The following is a 20487-nucleotide window of genomic DNA, read 5'->3' on the forward strand; positions in this document are numbered from 1 at the left end:
TCTCTTCATGATTTTACATTTACATTTTATTAGATTTCAATACAGTGGTATCACAAAGAAAAAGTAGTTTCCTTTTTTATCTGTTTTAATAAAGTTTACTTTTGTTATTGTTGTGTCTGAAGTCATGATTTTTTCTTTGGCCCTTTATTTTAAAGTATGTTTCTCATAAGCAGCATATTGTTAGATTCTGCTTTCTAATCCATTCTGCTTATCCTCTTCTGTTTTATGGATCATTACATGTACAGAGCACCTTTGATGGAGTCACCTCATGTGGAAGAGGCTGGAGAACCTGCTTCTAAAAGAAAAGTTGTACTGGCATTGCCTTCACAGACCCAGCCATTTTATAATTGGTTTTGGTCAGTTTACCACATTAGCGAATGAGTACTCTTTGGCTATAGAGGCAATAAAAAAGGCACCAGTTGATCAGAACCTTGGCTGATGATTCTTTAGATGGCCTCTCTTGGCTTCAGTCCTTCACTGATGGCATGTAGCGGATGAACATGTGTTATGTGGAGATGCAAAGCATGGAATCCCTGCAAAGATTCAGGGACTGCCTCACCCAGAATTCCAGGGGACCCTCCTGGAGAACTTTGGGTGAGGGGGCAGTTGAGAAGGGTTTGAGACAGTTACTTTGTGGAGGTTGAAGTGAGCAGACACTCTGCTTGCTACTCCAGACTTGGGGGTTCACCTGAGGTGGCCATTGTAGCATAAGCCAGTGGTTTCTACTCATAGGGTTAGTTAATATTTGTTAATATTATTCTTCATTAATATCAATATATAATTACCTAGTGATTAGATATATAAATTATCAAACAAGTTCAGTTAGGTGCCTTCACCCCTCCAGTGAGGGGGGAAGGGCAGCTTCAATTTTAATAGTTCAGGATCACCTTTCCTTATTCAAATACCTTCATTAACCTCTTTAGTTTTCCTTGTTATTACTTAATATAACCTTTATCTTCAAATCTGTGCCTGGTAATTATTTGGGGGGATACTCACAACTCAGTCTGGACATCTAGTTTGAATCCTGTCTGCTGCCAGTTTAAGAAGATCTTCTCTGTCCTCAACAGTTAGATAACTAGCTTCTACTTACTCATCTAACTGACCTGTGAGGAATATAAATTAAAGAAAAGGAACATCATTGGGGTTTCAGCCATAACAGAAACTTACCAGGATCTGATCCTGTCTTCATACTCAACTGAAACAGCAACTGTCAGAGGGGGAGGGGTTTGAGAGCCAGGAGTGTTTAGCCCCCTCCTTTCCTCACTGAAGCCTGTCAATCTGTGGCTCTTGACTTGAAACTCTATATTGGCCCTGACACATTTATCTGCTTCTCCAAATTATCTGTTATTATCATCATAACACATGCTCTAAGGGGAGAGGCCTTGGGCCTTCTTTCCTCTGGTGTTGAGAGATGGGCCAATAAAAATGGACCTCTTTCCTTTTGTCTCACCATTTTATTGTAGAGAAATATGAACTAGTCTCTGGGAGTCTAGTGTTTAGATCTTTCTTGGGTTTCATATCCAGTCTACCATTAATACTTGGGGAATAAAGAGTGAACTTTGAGAGTGACATTTAGGACTTAGCTCAAGGAGAACTGAGACAAGGATTCATGTTAATCATGCAACATCTGAATGCGAAACTGGTAGGATCAATGTTTTTATATATAAACTGTGCTATATCTGAGCCCACTTACTACTATAAAAACTGAAATGTTGTAGAAGAGAATCTTCCCTGAGGTAATAAGGGAAATGTTTATAATTTTTAATTGTTATGTTTTCAAAGTAAATATCCTTTTGCAAAAGCTAACTGATGCTAAGTGATTAAATGAAACTAAGGTACTAGTCCTTGCCAGTTAACTGTTGAGGGAACATAACCAGTGGTGGGCTGGAGTGGATGGCAATAGAGAAAGACAACTCAAATATCTTGGGGTATCTATAGAATCCTGAGGGGGAGATGTAACTGGGTCAGCTCAGGGATAGTGGAACCAGAGCATACTTCCTACACTATTCTAATAATTTTTGCTCTCTTTACAAAAAAGTAGAAGGTTGTGGAGAAGTGTGCTTAGCAACAGTGCTCTATGATAGATGAAATTAGATTCCATTGATCATTTCTTACCTTTTCTTTAAGACTATCCATAATGTTCTCTCTGAGCTTGGTTTGTTTTATGACTAGCCTCTCTCCGAATCTAGCCTTCCCCTTATTCTCTCCCAGTTCCCTCTGAATCTGTCCTTCCTCATAGTCTCTCCTCCCAGTTCCCTCTGGTTTCTCTGTTGAGTTGAATGTAATTCTATACCATAACCTGAGTGTATTCTACCTTCTTTTGACCAACTCAAGTAAAAGTGAGGATCAAATGATGCTTTCTTCCCCTACCCTTTCCTTACTTTTTTAGATTTCTATTGGTCACAAGTATGTGAAGTAAGTTTCCTTCATCCTTTCTCCACTTTTCTTTCTAAGAGTATTCCTCATTCATTTCTTCTTTTAAAATCAATAAAATATAAGAACACTATTCCTAGGTCTTCTCTCTTATTTGACTTCCTTTATGACCCCTCATGAAAGAGGAAATTTAAGGGAAAAATATCACAGTTGTCTATACTAATATTACAATCATTAATAATTAGAAAAATACAAATGAAAGCAACTCTGAATTTCCATCTCATATCCATTAGTTGGTAAAGATAAAAAATAAAATGACAAATGTTGGAAGGGCTATGAGAAAAGAGGCACATTAAAGTACTACTGGTGGAGCTGTGTATGGCTCAACAATTTTCGAAAGCAATTTGGAACTATATCCCCAAAATAACTAAACTGAGCCTACTCTTTTATTTAGTAATATCACTATTTGGTATATATCTGCAGAGAGAGAGAGAGACAGAGAGAGAGAGAGAGAGAGAGAGAGAGAGAGAGAGAGAGAGATAAAGAAAAGGATAAAGATCTTGTATGTCCAGAAATATTTATAGCAATTCTTTTTGTGGAGGCAAAGAACTACAAACTAAGAAAATGCCCATAAACTGTGGAATGGCTGAACAAATTATGGTACATAAATATAATGGAATATTCTTGTACTGTAAGAAACAATGATGGGAATGGATTCTGAGAAACCTGGACAGGCTTGTATAAATGGACACAGTGAAGTAAGAAGAATTATTTGTACTATAACATTATTGTTGTAAATGGCATTGTAAGAATAAAAAAAACACTTAAGAACTTAAGAACACTGATCAATGTAACAACTATTATATCAAAAGATAAATGACTTAGAATTTTTTCCATTTCCTGACAGAGAGGTAATGGACTAAATATGCTGAATGAGAAATATTTTTGGACACGTCTGTAAAAAGGAATTCTTTAATTTAATGGGGGACCTGGAGGTGCTCTCACCACAGAGATGTGTAGGGATTAACCAGCCCACAGTGACAGGAAGTAGTGATTGGGGAGCTCCTGGCTGGGCCAGCATCAGTTCCAGGCTATCAGTTGATGACAATTAGGAGAGTGAGTTGCTGACAGTTGGTGAGTGAGGTGCAGAAAGTTAAGGCTGGAAATTGTGGGGAAGTTGACTACTGGACGTGAGTTGGTCGTTGGTTGCTGGTAGTGTGGGTTGGCGCTTAGTTATATAAAGGTGGGCCTGAGCTTACTGAGGAGGCTTTGGCCTTTAACCTTAAAAAGGGTATTTTGCCTCTGGGCCTCAAGGGAGCAGGAGTCTGTCTCTGAGGCAAGGGGTGACTGGCAGCTAAACACTGGCAATTGAAGGATAAACCCTATTTAAGGAGGTTGTGGGTGGTGGTTGTTTATTTATTAGTATAGATAGGTAGTTAGTGAATCAATTTTAGGTAGAGTATGTTAGATTTAAGTCTGGTCTGGCCAGGTAGAAGAACCTGTCCTTGAAGACAGAGTAGAGTTTTTGGAAATTTTAGTTAGTATTACGAATTTAGGTATAGTCATAGGGTATTAGATTAGTAATCTCTCTTTCTTCTGTTCTATCTTCCCCTCCTTTACTATATTCTTTTACTATCTATTTTAATTAAACTAAATTGTTAATTGTTAAAAGCTGCTAGAAGTTTTCTTTTCTCTGGCTTAAAGGAATAATATTAATTTACAACTCTACTATATTCTCATTAAAACTTAAATTATTAGAAGTTGGTCTCTTATTTTGTCAAAACCTCTATTTTAACCCTTACATGTCTAGTATTAGAATTTATACTGTGTATAAATATTTATTTATTCAAAGGGCTTTGCTTTACTTTTTTTATTCTCCCTTTCCCCAAATATTCATGACGGAATGGAGATGGGACACAGAATAAATACTTTCAAATTAAAAAACAAACAAACAACAAAACTCAGACATTACCTAGTTGTGTGACCCCAGGCAAGTCACTTAACTCCCCACTGACCAGCCCTTACTATTCTTTTGCCTTGGAACCAATACACAATATTGATTCTAAGATGGAAGGTAAGGGTTAAGAAAAAAGCACCAAAAAAAAAACCTTTTAAGTTGCACACAGAGGAGGATGGCAAAGACACACACACACACACACACACACACACACACACACACGCACACACGAAAATGTGTCTCAAAAGGAGCCAAAAGCAATAGACTGATAAATCACATATGAGCTCCTTAAGGAACATTTTCTTCAATAAGAAAGTTGGTGCTAGATACAGTGAACATTGAATAACATCATAAAGTTGAAATTGTTTATATCTGAAAAAACAAAAAAATGATTAGTTACTGATATATGAACAATTTCCAAATCAGCTGTCTGTATACACTTAGACTATTGACTTGTGAGAGAATTAATCCCAAATTAGGAAAAGAATAAAGATGAGATTATATAATCTGCAAACAAAATTCCCACCTGATATTTAATCAAGGTATTGACACTAAGAAGTTGAAAACTGATAGTCAGACATTAATACAACTATTGCATTTCCTAAGGAAATTTAATTTTAATCACCATGAAGAGAAAACCAAAAGAACTTAGAAAATGTATAAGCCAATAAAATCTTAATCTCCTTGCCAAACAAAGAGACAGAAAGGGAGCAAAAAATGGCAGACCTTGAAGAGGAAATTAACACAAGCTTCTAAACCACCTGTATAGGAGAAAGTACTGAAAGAAGAGCCAGGGAACTTAATCATTAGTCTGTAGCACATGGTGCTACCCTCATATCAGTTTTCAAATACAACCCATTCTCTGTATAAACACAGAAGCCAGTCTACTCCAGGCCTTCATCATTTCTAAACTGGACTATTGCAATAGCCTTCTTACTAGTCTCCCTGACTAGGTCATTACCTCCCACCCATCTGCTCAGCTGCCAAAGTGATTTTTCCAAAGTGTCAGCCTGACCATTTTTCCTCTCTATTTGCTAAACTCCAATAGCTAACTTTTACCTCCAAGATCAAATAGGATATTCTCTGTTTAGTGTTTAAAACTCTTGATAATGTGGCCCTTCCCACCCTTCTATTTTCTTGTACTTCTCTCCATCCTCTCAACAATCTAGGGACTTGATATTACTTGATGTCCTTTTTCATCCTTTCCATATCACAAACTTCCCGTTTCCATAACAATGCACTGGCTCTCCTCTAGGTTAGGAGTGATCTCTCTCTCTCTTTTTAAATTCTGACTCTTGGTTTCTTTGGCTTCTTTTCAGGTCCACCTTCAATTGTATTTTCTGCAGAAGGCTTTTCCTGGCCCTTTCAGTTGCTAGTGTCTTCTCTGAGATTATCTTCCATCTGCTCTCTATATACCTGGTTACCTATGTGCTGTCTTTTTCATTAGAATATGAGTTTCTTGAGGACTGGTACTGTTTTTGTCTTTCTTTGTAACCCCAGAATTTGTTTAAACCCATATCTTCCATCTTAGAATCAATATTAGGAAGTGTTTAAGGCTAGACTTGAATCCAAAGACCTCCCTTCAATAGGCCGGGCTCTCAAATCCACTGAGTCATTTAGTTTCTTATCTTCAGAATTTTTTGCAGTGTATTTTTCATAATAAATGCTTAACAGATGTTTACTGATTGATTGAATGATTATTGACTAAAATTTTTTTTTATTGAAGTGAGTTTGATATATGAAACAACATAATACTGTACTAGTCTAGTAAGCACTTTTATTTTAGATGCTGAACTACCTCTAGCACATTTTTCCTCCTCAACTGTATATTTAATATTTGTAAGATTTTAGCCACAAGGGCCTAGAGAAATAGGTAGTTTGCCAAATGAGAACCAGAGGCAGGTAAAATGAATTCTGGAAATCACTTTCCAAAATAGCTTCCCTAGGTTTTCCTTTTCATAGCAGGAGAGTACAAGTATATCATCATCTATTCTCTATCAACAGAATAAGATATTTACTTTCTCCTAAATTCAACATTAGAATCATGCTTGCAAGATAATTTAACCCACCAAATAAAACTATTTTTACTGATAATTTTCCAATATCATTGAGAGAAAGAATAAGTGCTTTTAATTTGAGAAACTGAGGAAACTAACTTTTTACTTGGGTTATGGTTTCCCTTTATTCTGTTTTTCTCATAGAAATAGTGTAGTATATTAGAAAGCTGGCCTTGGAGTTTGGGAAGACCTGGATTCAAGTCTTGCCTCTGAAAAACACTTAACTTCTTAGTATTCCTAAGACTATATAAATTGAAAAAAAGTTGCTGGCCCAGAATTAATAGAGGGAGTTTCTCATTAGTATCTCTTTATACTGATGAAATCAATTGTTTAAGATATGGATAATTTATGAGATGCTGCCCTCTAGCAATCTCATCAATGAAGTCATAGCTGAGCCTAAAACCCTAAGAATAAAAAAAAGAGGCAATAATGTTTTAAAAAGATTTAAGAGAAATTTCAAAAGACAACGGCTTATAGATGAACGTAAATATTCCTAGACAGTCTTTTTGAACTAAATGTTATTACTGGAATTGTCAGTCCCTCAGGACTAGGATGAATAGAGCAGGAAAACAAGTCTGACCCAGTTTCACAGGGTCTTGCCATTGAAGCATAAAAAGTAAATAGTCTTATTTTAAAAATTCTATTAATTTTCACCAGGATGATGAATTTATTAGTCACACACCTAGATCTGAACATTAAAATGATACTATATTATATGTGTTCTTGCTTAACTTTTCTATTTCTTATCTTATCCTTTTAATAAGATAGAAATAAAGTATTTTTAATGTTCTGTTTAGTACCATTAACCCTCTTTTAAGGAAGAGAAAGGCTAGTATAATATATGAACAAGAAGGGAGTGAAGGGGAAGGGAATAAATTTTTACTGAACCTCTATTATATGCCAGATGCTATGCTTAATTACAGATAAATTACAGAAATTACAGATAAAATTTCATTTAAGCCTCAAAATGATTGGGAAATAGGACCTATTATAATCTCTATTCTACAATGGAGGAAACTGAGGCGGGCAGAGCTAAGTGACTTGTCCAGGGTCACACAGGTATTAAGTGTCTAATCCAGGAAGAATGTTTCATAAAATTAGTAAAGATACACTCGAGCCAAATTTTAATGGTTTTAAGGAGGGATGCCTAGCTCATTTCAGATCTATGAATGAGCTGTGACTATTGAAACAATATTGATATCAATGGTGCTTACCTGGGACCCTTTCTTGCTACCTGGCAGGTTAATTATGAGCGTTTTCCCTCTGATTCCACATACAGGTCTGAAACAAAAAAGAAACTAGATGAAGACTATTTGTGAGGTACACTTAAAAAATCCAATAATGAAGGGCAACTGCTCCACCTTAACTGAGTAATAGAATGCCTATGGTAAAATGTTCAGCATTTTCTATAAAAATTAGACAAACCAATTTGTCACATTGTCTGCGGTTTGTAGGATAATGGGAATAGGTTTGGAGCAAATCAAGCTCAGAGGGGTAGGAAGCCTATAATATTTATTTTAAACATATGTTCTTAAGAATGAACCCATTAATTTTTTTAAAGGGGAAAACATGAAGAATGGGACAGAAAACAGGACTATTAACAGATATGTTGCTAATCACAGGAAATTGTGATTGGACTGTCAAGAGTGTTTAATTTAGTATCCCACCCCACTCCCACATTTGGCTATCACAGACAGTTAGGAAGCTAAAAGTAGAATGATATAACAAAGAAATTAGGTTCTAATCCTGGTTCACTAATTGGCAGTATGCAAAACTGTATAATTCAGGTAACTAGTCTAGATGATTTCTAGGGTCATTTAAGGTCTGATTTTAAGAATTTCAAAAAAGATTTCATTATCTCCTATTGTAAGCCCACCTTTCCCTCAGCTTACCTCATAGCTACATATTGTAACAATAAGAATAACTTATTCTATAATCTTATACTGGACGCAGGAGTGAGTAAAACAATGGGTAATTATCCTTTTTGTTAAAACCGTTCTTTAGATTACCCTCTTTTCACCTTTTCTATTCAATGGATTGAATAGGTCCTTTAAATCTTATTTAAATATACTTTTCAATTCTTAATCTCTATGATCTTTCCAGAACATTTTCCAAGTTCTGCACTACTTTCTTTTGGCTGCAGTGTTCAGACTTGGGCATGGAACTCTAGTTAAAGCTTTATTAGTATAAAAGGAAGCATAAAAGGAAGATTGTTTTGCAATTCATGTGTTGTTATTTATGTATTCTAGAATTGTGCTGCTTCTCATTCTATCGTTAAAATATAGTTCTTAAATGTTTCCTTCTTATCTTCCTTCTTATCATTCATTTCCTTTTGTGTAGACTATTACAAAAGACTCCTCATCTCCAGTCTCACTTCTCTCCAATTCATCTTACACTTATTGATGCCAGGATTGCAGCTAAATAGAAAGTTCTCTTTGGAGAGGGAAATAGAGGAGTTAGTTTTGTTTTGTTTGTGCCTAAATTCAAAATATCAGCTTATGTTATATTACAATACTTCATGATAAGCATTTGCAAAAAAGACCATCATGAAGATTTATTTTCTAGAAGTGAAGGAAAAATGCTAATATCTGCTGCAAAACTTATTAGGATGAAGAAACTGATAAAATCTTTCAAAGTAAGTCAGCTTATACCTTTAAAAAACCCTTATATTCTGTATTAGAATGGACACTGAGTATTGATTCCAAGGTAGAAGAGTGGTAAGAGTGAGGCAATGGGGGTTAGCCCATAGCCAGAAAGTGTCTGAACCCATATCTGAACTGGCTCTAATTCCACTGAGTCACTTAGCTGGTTCCAACTTATACTTTAATATTTAATACCTTCACTACAATAGCATGCACAGAGTAAAATAGTGAAAAATATTGCTGCTTCTGAAACTGCCCAGAAACCTAACAAATATATGTAGCAAAAGTGATCAGAAGAACCTCTGTCCCCAGTGACCGAAGTTGTCTTGAATGTGACTTAGGCACCATCTATCCAAGAGAGTGATAGTTATCAGAGAAGAAAATCACTGAGGATGTGATAAGAGCAATATCTAAACCCTTCTCCCCATGAGAGTTAGCCTAATTTTTCCCTTAAAAGGTCTGAGGTCAGCCTTGAGACTTGGTTATTTAGCTCAGGGACTAAGGGCTCAGAATGTTGATATAACTTACTCAGTGACTGGGTAAAAAGTGAGTATTCACAGCTATTGGGGCTCCCAAATACTTGGCTGGTGGATCACAGTGAGAGCTTTATTGACTTGAATTAACTCAAGTAGTTTATAACGCCTTACCTTATTATCTTTTTTTTTTTTTAAAGGACCAGGGCTAAGCAAATCTACTTTGGTTAGCTGTTCAATGTCTCAGACTTTTCAATATCAATCGAAATTACCAGTCCCCCTCTCAGAACAGAAAGGGAAGGGGGCCTTCCCATCAAACTCATCCTGAGTACTACACATGGACACATGCATAAAGAGGATAATCCTTTTTTAAGGAATAGAATGAGAAGTACTAATGTAGTAAACACCAAATAATATCAGAAACTCTAAAATTTACTGATGGGGGAATTATATTTCTGAATCAGCTGTATATAGACTTTCAACTTATTAGAGCAAAAATTAAATTCAATAGCAAATTAGAAGAATAAAAATGAGATATTGAGCAATTAAAACAACTCCCACCTGAATTATTTAAATGAGGAGCTGACAGTGAGAAATGAAAAATAGATAAAAAGATACTGACCCAGATTAACTGCCATAATAAGGAGACCAAAAGAACAAAGAAATTGCCTTGGCCAGCAAACTCTTAAATTCTTTGCCAGAGATGGTAAACAAGGACAACCTTAATCTAGAATAGTAAATCATTTGTAAAATCTTCTGGAAATAATAGAAGATAATGAACATTATTATATGATAATACAATGATAAACAGGGCAGAGGAAAAAGGGGCATAAGAGGAACTTAAGATAAACCAATAAAAATATTAATTGTAGCAATAAGCACAATTAAGTCATATTATCAAGAGCACTTAAAATGAAACTAGAAGGATGATAAAAAAAACTGAAAAGATCTCTATAGCAAACCATTTTTTCCCATCAATAATATCTGTGTCAATGTATAGCAAAGCTCGTATCACAATTCTAGCTATCATATATGAAGAAGATCACACATACACACAAAAAGAGGAAGAGTAGGTAGGCTGGAACAAGCATACACAGAAGAAACTTTTACAAGATGGGGGAAACAAAATTAAACAGCAATTGCTATGAAAAAGACCTAGGGGTTTTAGTGGATTTTTCAAGTTTAATAAGTCAGTAAGGTGATATGGTTACCAATCTTGTGAAATTAATGCATGATGCATTAATTGAAGGAACTGGGCATGATGATTAGCTAGGAGGAAAGAAGACTGTAGTGTAGAGGAGGAGAGGAATGATAGCTAGATTCTGGTCCTTCAATGGCTATCATATGGGAAAAAGATTAGATCAAATCCATTTGGGTCCCATAGGTAGAATAATGGATGGAAACTGAAAAGAAGCAATAGACAATCCTGAAAGGTAGCAGTTTCCTTTTCCTTAGAGGTCTCCAAGATGAGGCTGGATGTCTACTTGTTGGGTATGTCATTTAGGATATATATATATATATATATATATATATATATATATATATTTATATTTTTTTATTCTGGGGTTGGAGAAGATGGTTCCAGGATTCTTATACATTTCCAAATTCTGATTCTATGCCAGTAATCTACATATAAACTCTGGGTTCTCTCCAAGAAGTATGAGAAAGGAACAGGCAGCTTTTCACAAGTAATATTCCATAGGAAATCCCAGTTAGTTGAAAGATGTAGAGAACATAAGAATCGATTATACTTACTGTTTGTAGAATATTTTTAAAAATTGTGTTAGTAAAACATGCGGACTTAAATGCTTTTCTCCAACATCCCTATGCTAAAATCACACAAGATTTCTTGAAACATGCAACAACAAAGCTGATTGTTAATAATTTTTTGATTATCATAAACAAGGAAAGATAGATTAAACATTTATTAAGTGCTTAATATGAGCCAGGCTTTCTGTTAAGTGCTGAGCATACATATATTGTTGTTGTTTAGTCATTTCAGTGGTGTCTGAATCTTTGTGATCCCATCTGAGATTTTCCTGGCAAAGATACTAAAGTGATTTTGTCATTTCTTTCTCTAATTCATTTTAAAGGTGAGGAAACTGAGGGATAAAAATGATCAAGATAGTCCCATGCCCTCAAGGAACTAATATTCTAACTGGAAAAAATAACACTAAAGTGGAGCTGTAAAGTGGAGGTTCAGAGAAGGAAGGATACTTGCGTAGGGGCTTTATATTGAAGAAAACAATGAGAGAATGGAGTCAGGAGAAAAGTGGAGTAATAATTGACAGAAGTGAGAACTGATTGAACCCCTTTTGAAATAGGGTTCTGGGGAGGTAGTCACCAGTACAGCAGGGTCTTTGGGCTGAGGTTTTCTCCAGGGTAGCAAAGCAGCTGGGAAGGAGGAAGAAAAGAAGCATGACACAAAATAGGAAATAGTACTTTCAACAAAATATAAATTTGTTTGCTACCATCATGGAGGATAATCTGGCATAAACTCTTAATAGAAGATGGATTGCCAAGAGATGGAGAGTTCACAGAGATAGTCTTTTTAAAAAGATAATCTAAATATAAAAAGTCAAGTTGTCCTATTTCGATTAAGGCTCAGAAAACTGAAGAAGCTATTAAATGAGATTCAAAATCATTCAAAACATTTTATTCTAATCTACAAATGATAAATCAAGTAGAAATAAAATTCCTGTAGTCTGGTCCATAGTATATTTAAGACAAACAACCTACTGAATTGATCTATCATGATTTAGACATTTACATACAAACATCTTGGTCAGACACTGCAGATGGACAATTAAGGGCTCATAATTAACTAGGAGGAAGAGATAAACAATTAGCTTCTCCCTGAGAAAGGGTCAATTTAAAACAAATTACTTTTAAAAAGTTGTACTGATGTTTTATTTTCACATTATAAACTTGTATAGATTACTTATTCTTTGCTAGGAAATTATTCCAACTTTGTGAGACATCTCTCAAAGCAAAATAATTAAGTAAAACTAATAATGTTGTGACTTTATCTGAAAGTTCATTTAACATTTCACCTGTATAACAGACTACCTCTAAGTGCAGAAAGTAATCTATTTTTCTGCCTTTTAACCCATTAAAAAACCCAACAAATTTCTCATAACAAATATATAGGTCAAGCAACAAAAAGTTCTTTCAATGGCTTATAATATGTATATGTATGCATGTATTTATAGATAAATGTGTGCAACTAATGTTATGCCCTAATTCAAGCATATCACTATAATGGACACTGTTTCATCATTAGTCCTAATCATTGAAGGCCACAATATTGACCCTAGTTCTTTCAGCTTTTAAAGTTATTTGTTTTGGTGGTTGTCATTGTATGCTACGTATCTGTGAATCTCAGAATAATAGCATAGTTTTCAAAAGACTAAATTGAGCCATGCTTCAAGATAAAGGGTTAACAGACGGTCAGCCATTAAGTTACTTTGGTATCCTTGTGATGCTAAGTTAACTAAAGGAAGGCCCATGACCTAGTAGGTGGACTCCTCTGACATGAGTCACCCAGTATGAGAAAGCATGGAGAAAACTTGTAATCTGCTTGTAGGAAAGGAATACTCTAGTCAGTAAAAGAATAGATCTATTGAAGTATTAAAAAAAAGTATAAGGGGCAGCTAAGTAGCTCAGTGAATTGAGAGTCAGGCCCAGAGATGGTAGGTCCTGAGTTCAAATATGACCATAGGCACTTCCTAGCTGTGTGACCCTGGGTAAGTCACTTAACCCCCATTGCCTAGCCCTTACCACTCTTCTGCCTTGGAACCAATACACAGTATTGATTCCAAGATGGAAGGTAAGGGTTTTAAAAAAAAGTATAGAAAAGAAATCTATTCTATATCTAATTTTTGACAGATTGTCTTTCAGATTTATCAAGAATTATTACAAAATTATTATATAATAAAGACCCCCCCCTGTAAAAGAGATGGGGCACCAGGGATGTTAAAATATAACCTAATGGTTGTGGGTACACACACACTGGGTTGAAGGAGAGACAGGACCAGGATAGGGAGACCAGAGTACACAGCTAAGCTGCTCCCAACTGACAAGAATGGCTGTTGGCCAACTGTCACCCAGCTCACCACTAGGCCAGAGTCTTTGAAACCAGCAGGCAAAGTAAAAGGTTTTAACAGTTTTAATTATGTTCAATTAAATAAAGGTGGGATAGGGGATTCTACACTAAAACCTAAATGGCAAAACCACAGGGCAAGGGGAGGACTTGACTTCTCTAATCTTAGTGATCTAAGCAGGCAGAGCCCAAAGGAACAGCACTGGAGTCTCTGGGAGGCTGCTTCAAACCTGGTTCTAGCCAGGTTTGACCAGCACAGCTAAAGGCCTGAGGGTGGCTTTGAGGGTTCTCACGGTAACCCAGAGATGATCACAGGATGCCAAAAGCCAAGGTGGACCAAGGTATCCAAGTAGAGAGAGTGTGCTTGAAATGCTGTCCACCAGATCCCAAACTCCCCCTCCACTTGGTGCTGCTCTGTAGTTCTTGTCCACTTGCTAGATGCCACCAACACTCAGGATCCCAGGGAATCAGGATGCAGGTCTAAGATCTCCCAGGACTAGCAACAGTTTGTGCCAACAACTAATGGAGTCTCTCTCAGAGCACAAGCCACTTCCTGCTCCTTTATTCCATCTTGGAATGCTCTAGCCCTTCCTGCTAGGTCCAAACTTAATACTTAATTAATTACTAACTAATCTTCATCACAACACCCCCCAAGAACTTTGTGTTTTTATATTTATCAAACACTAACTAGATTGCTATTGAAAGTGGATTTGGGGAAGAATATAATTGTCTCCATTTTGCCCTGTATTTGCTATGTTTTTCTTCTTCCAACCTCTAGTAGAAGTGTCATCAGTGAGAGGATTGCACAGAGAGTTTTTCATTAATTTCTTTTGTACTTTGATGGAAAATATGTGCACTTTAGGGCTTGCTCACACACACACTAATAACCCAGTTTAGGAATTGAACTCTATTCTACTCTTTAGAATTTGTAAAGCTTCATGATAAAGGTATTGCATAATGACTATTTAGACCAGTGATTCCCAGAGTGGGCGCCACCGCCCCCTGGTGGGTGCTGCAGTGATCGAGGGAAGTGGTGATGGCCACAGGTGCATTTGGAGGCAGTGATAGTGCCACCCACAGGGGGTGCTCAATAATATTTTTTCTGGAAAGGGGGCGGTAGGCCAAAAAAGTTTGGAAACCACTGATTTATACTGATGGAGCTCAATAAGTACAGATTTAGACACATCAGTCCTTCTGGGGTTTTTTCCTACTACTTAGCCAAAATTTGTTTCAGAAAGTATACCTTTCAGCCATATACAGTGATCTGGAACAGACTGACCATAATGAAGAATGATTGTTCCGAGTCTTACATCTGCTTTAAATCATTAATGATGGGGATTAACCCCAGACTGCTAGAAATTTACATCAGATCTGGGCCTTACTGATTTCTCTTCCTGCTCTTTAACCTGGGTCTTATGGCATAAATTTTACCATGATTTTTTACCGGAAGGGTGGTCAAGACAACACAGTAGTCATAAATGACAGACCATCAGATTGACAAATATCTTACTTGTTAGCCTTCATTAAAGTAAGGTGAATGGACACTAGGTTCAGAAAAATCCTAGTCCTTCCCCAGATATTCACCCAGAAATAGATTAAGCACTCCTATTGAAATTATTAAGTTTTCATAAGCTCTAGAGATAAGACAGACAAAACAATACAAAAAAACAAAAGACTAAATTTTGTAGCTTTCTCAATTCAGAGCACAAAGGTACTTGATTGCAACTTCATCAGCTTTCCCATTTCCTCTTCTCTAGAAGTCCCCAAATTGATGAACTCGCCTTCATAAGCTCATCGAAAAGTTCTTGGAGATAAGAATATGAAGAAGTCTGAGCCAGTAATTCCTTCAGGGTTACCAAGATTGTTTTGAAAATTATCAGTATCCTTAAGTTATGCCCAAATAAACCAGCACAGGATACAGGAAAGGGAAGTTCTACTTTATTCACTCAATAGTGTGACACAGACAATAAATAGGCTATTGTAGGAATAAGTTAGGAATAGTCTGATTTCTAGGGTTAGATGAAGGAAGGGAATTTGAGAGAAGGCCTGGGAAAGGATTCCGGGTAGAAAGGAATTGTGAATCTGCAACTGTGAATAACTGAACTTCACTTCCTTCTTGGGTTTTGACAAAGCTGGAGGGAAGTTTTGTCTCTGCCTACAATTCTTATCAAGTTGAAGGACGAGTTTTGTTCTAAGAGATTCTCCCTGGAGAGTCAAGATTTTTGTGGAGAAAATTTTTGATGTCCAGGTAAAGGGTTTGCTTGGAAGAAACTTATTTCCCTTAGACCATATAAATACTTTTGCAAGAAGCCATTTTGGGCCATCATGATTGCCCTCACTGTATTCTGTGTTCCAACCTAGTAACTGGCAATCATGCTGGGTCAAAATGGTTTCTTGCAAAAGTATTTGCAACCAATCTTCATCAGGCAGTGATCCATCTAGCTGAATTCTATTGGCTAAGGTAGTTCAAGGCTTTCCACCTATAACTTTGAGTTACTTAGTACATTAGTCAAATCCAGAGGTCATAAACTTTTCCCTTATCTATAAGTCTAACAGGTACTTTTTTCCCAGGCTTCCCTAATCTGCTTATATCACCCTTTCTATCTAAATCAAGTGCTCATTTTGACTTTATCTTGATAATGCCATAGCTTTGTTTTTAGTTCTTGTTTCATGTAGTCCATAAATTTATTCTTTCTTATCCAATGCCAGAGATAGGGTATAGTGTTAAGGTTAGAGAGCTTACTGTGAGAGTTGTGTTCTGATCTTGCTTCTGAAACATATGAGATATGTGACCTGAAAAAAATATGTAGGGGGGTAGGGACAGACTGGGTGCCAGCAAGGGAATCACACAAACTGAGGACACTCCCACACCTCTCCAAGGAAAGGACTGACAGGTTAACACAGAATAAACCACACAGGGATATGAGGAATGGGGAATGACAGTTTGTCAGTTAAACTGACACATAATGGCCAGGGATACTAGTGTTGTTAATATAACTCCAATAGTGAGATCTTGATGGCTTGGAGAAGACACAGGAAGTATGAATAAACTGGTTTTATTGTTGGTAAAGTTGGGAAGGTGGGTGAGATGGTTTCTACCACTAAGGGAATAGCTTACTAAGCTACAGACAGCTCTATCTAAACTGGAGAGGGCAGAAGTATTGGGGTTCTCATTGCACTGCTACAAGATGTTCCAAGATGATAAAGGAACCAGGATCAATCCTCGCACAGCCAGTTAAGTTAAAAAGAAAAGCACTAGGGAGTATAGGTTTTTCTATCAGCTGTCCACCAGCAGTAGATCTGAACCTTATCTCTACCTAGGCTGAGTTAGTTGCTTGATGGTCTCTTCTCTCAAATCTTCTATAAATACCAATCTTCATGGTTCCTTAGATCTCAGGCAAGTTGGACCATACAACACACCCTCCTTCACTCAGCTTGGCCAAGAAACTCTCCTTTTTCAAACCTCTGGCTTCATTCCATTCATGGAATGTCCATACATTAAGTCCAGGGCTTGCTCCAAGCTGTCAGTTCTCTGTCTTACCGTAAGTCTATATCTATATCTATAATTTCCCTATATAACAGACCATACGCAAATCATTTGATCTCTCAGTGCGCTGGCAATTTTCTTACAATATTAATTAGTTCACCACTCTGCATTGGTGGAAGAAATTTCCATGACAGGTGTTCAAACCCACACCAATTAAATGGCAGGTTGGATTCTTTTTTTAAAAATAAAATTTGTTTTGTAATATAACTTGAAATCTGGTTATGCAATTGTCTTTTGTGACTACCTTTTCTCCAATATTTTCCTTGATAATCTTTTTTTTTTTTTTTAACTCTTCTCTTCTGTTTGGAATTGTTACTAAGTATTGGTTCCCAAGCAGAAGAGTGGTAAAGGCTAGCCAATGAGGGTTAAGTGATTTGCCCAGGATTACACAGCTATGAAGTGTATGAGGCCAAATTTGAATCTTCTCTCTATGCCTGGCTCTCTATCCACTGAGTCACTAACTTCACCCATTTGATATACTTAATATTTTGTCCATAAATCTATGCTTTGAAAATTATGTTTTCTAATAGTATAAAGTAACTCCTTAGTACTTTGATTAGTTTCTCAATAAGTCTGTGAAGTAATCTAATTTTTACTGTAATTGAATCAATTGTTTGAATAAGCCTTGAATAGCTTTCTTTTTTATGAATTTTTTTATGAAAATTTTCAATTAGCAAAAATCTGCCTTCATCACACCCCTATACTCTTCCCTCCACACACATTGAGAATGAAAAAAAGCCTCTGCTACAAACATGCAAAGTAAAACAAATGTGTATATTGGCCATGTCCAACATATATAACATATATGTAAAATATCTACATAAATATATGTCTCATTTTTCACTTAGTCTCTCAACTCTCTATCAGGAGGGTAGATTATATATTTCATTATTAATCTTCTGGAATTGTTATTAATCATGATGCTGATCATAGTTCTGTATTCTATTAAAATTACAGTATTTACAATATTGTCATCATATAAATTGTTCTCCTGGTTCTATTTGTTTTACTAGACATTATTTCATACAAACCTACGAAATTTTCTCTAAAATCATTCCCTTCATTTCTTATATCAGTTGCTGCCTAGTTGATAGAAAACTCCTCAGATTCCCATTCTTTGTCACCTCAAAAAGAATTATAAATATTTTTATAAATTCTTAAGAGTTTTTTTTTTTTTTTTTTTTGCTTAGGACTAATCTTTCTCTTAATCTACTCTCCTTGAAATCTCCCTTCTTTCTTTTCTTTCTTTTACACTTCTCTTTTGAGCATGGGTACATATTCATTCCTTCTTTGACAAGTTCAGATGAAAGTTACTTTCAGGTGTTAGCCATTCCCTCCATCTCCTTGTTTGTACAGATGTCTATTTTCACTCCCCAATTATATGAGATAATGTATTCTAATCTTTTCTTTTTCTGTCCTAGTATATTTCCTCTTTTCTTCTCTTTCCATTCTTCTCTTTAGATCATCAAGATATAACAGAACTACAACCTCATGATGATAGCATTTAGAGGGGCCCCTAAATAAATGTATCATCTCCCAATATAGGAACGAAAGTGGTTTATACTTGTTTAGTGCTTTATTATTGTTCATACTTACCTTTTTACTTTATTTTATTTTTATTTTGAATATTTCCCCATAGTTACACATTTTATTTCTTTTCCTCTCACTTGCCCCCCTTAGCCGACGCAAAATTCCACTGGGTTCTAAATGTATCATTTATCAAGACCTAATTCCGTATTATTGATAGTTGGACTAGAGTTATCATTTAGTGTCTACATCCCCAATAATAACCCCATCAGCCCATGTGTTCAGGCAGTTGTTTTTCTTCTGTATTTTTCCTCCCACAGTTCTTCCTCTGAATGTGGCTAGTTTTCTTTCTCATAAGTCCCTCAGCCTTGCTCTGGATCCTTGCATTGCTACTAGTAGAGAAGTCTGTTATGTTCGATTGTACCACAGTGTATCAGTTTCTTTCTTTCTTTTTTAATTTAAATATTTTATTTTTTTAGAAGAATATTTCATGGTTACAGATTCATGTTTTTACTTCTACCTTAGCCCCCCGTTAACTCACCCCCCCATTATCCAACTCACATTTCCACTGGTTTTAACATGTGTCATCAATCAAGAATTATTTACATATTATTGATAGTTGCATTGGTGTGGTCCTTTCCAGTCTATATCCCCAATAACGTCTGCATCAACCCATGTGTTCAAGCGGTTGTTTTCCTTCTGTGTTTCCACTTCTGTAGTTCTTCTGAATGTGGGTAGCGTTCTTTTCCATCAATCCCTCCAGATTGTCCTGGTTCATTGCATTATTGCTAGCACAGAAGTCCATTACATTCGATTTTACCACAGTGTATCAGTCTTTGTGTACAATGTTCTCCTGGATCTGTTCCTTTCACTCTGCAGCAATTCCTGAAGGCCATTCTAGTTCACATGGAATTCCTCCAGTTCTTTATTCCTTTCAGCACAATAGTACTCCATCACCAACAGATATCACAATTTGTTCAGCCATTCCCCAATTGAAGGACATTTTCTCATTTTCCAATTTTTTTGCCACCATAAAGAGCATGGTTATAAATATTTGTGTACAAGTTTTTTTCCTTATTATCTCTTTGGGGTATAATCTAAGCAGTGCCATGATAGTTTTGATTTCTTTATTGGAAATCTGCCTATTTATGTCCCTTGCTCATTTATTGATGGGGGGGGGGAATGGCTTGATTTTTTGTACAATTGATTTAGCTCCTTGTATATTTGAATAATTACACCTTTGCCTGAGTTTTTTGTTATGAAGATTTTTCCCCAATATGTTGCTTCCCTTCTAATTTTGGTAGCATTGGTTTTGTCTGTACAAAACCTTTTTAGTTGAATGTAGTCAAAATTATTTATTTTATGATTTTTTTGTGATTTTTTTGTAACTCTTGCTTGGTTTTAAAATCTTTCCCTTCCCATAGATCTGACAAGTATACTATTCTGTGCTCACCCAATTTACCTATAGTTTCCTTCTTTATATTTAAGCCATTCACCCATTCTGAGTTTATCTTGGTATAGGGTGTGAGATGTTGATCTAGGCCCAATCTCTCCCATATTGTTTTCCAATTTTCCCAGCAGTTTTTGTCAAATAGTGGGTTTTTGTTCCAAAAGCTGGGTTATTTGGGTTTATTGAAGACTGTCTTGCTGAGGTCGCTTACACCTAGTGTATTCCACTGATCCTCCCTTCTGTCTCTTTGCCAGTACCATATCTGGTACTGCTAGGCTACCTTCCTTCATATTTTTTTTTCATTATTTCCCTTGATACTCTTGGTCTTTTTCTTCCAAATAAACTTTGTTATAGTTTTT

The 20487-nt window shown here is 36.1% G+C and overlaps 1 protein-coding gene across 8 annotated transcripts in view; it reads right to left on the reverse strand.

Annotated features, from left to right (window-relative positions):
* Positions 1-20487, reverse strand: part of GPHN (gephyrin) — a 787688-nt gene that overhangs the window by 311591 nt on the left and 455610 nt on the right. For all 8 annotated transcript variants that reach the window (XM_044664832.1, XM_044664830.1, XM_044664831.1 and 5 more), the window contains one exon: positions 7602-7668. In XM_044664832.1, the coding sequence (XP_044520767.1) occupies positions 7602-7668 (67 nt within the window). The remainder of the gene's footprint in view (positions 1-7601; positions 7669-20487) is intronic.

Source organism: Gracilinanus agilis, chromosome 2, assembly GCF_016433145.1.
Source record: "Gracilinanus agilis isolate LMUSP501 chromosome 2, AgileGrace, whole genome shotgun sequence".
Classification (NCBI taxonomy): Eukaryota; Metazoa; Chordata; class Mammalia; order Didelphimorphia; family Didelphidae; genus Gracilinanus; species Gracilinanus agilis.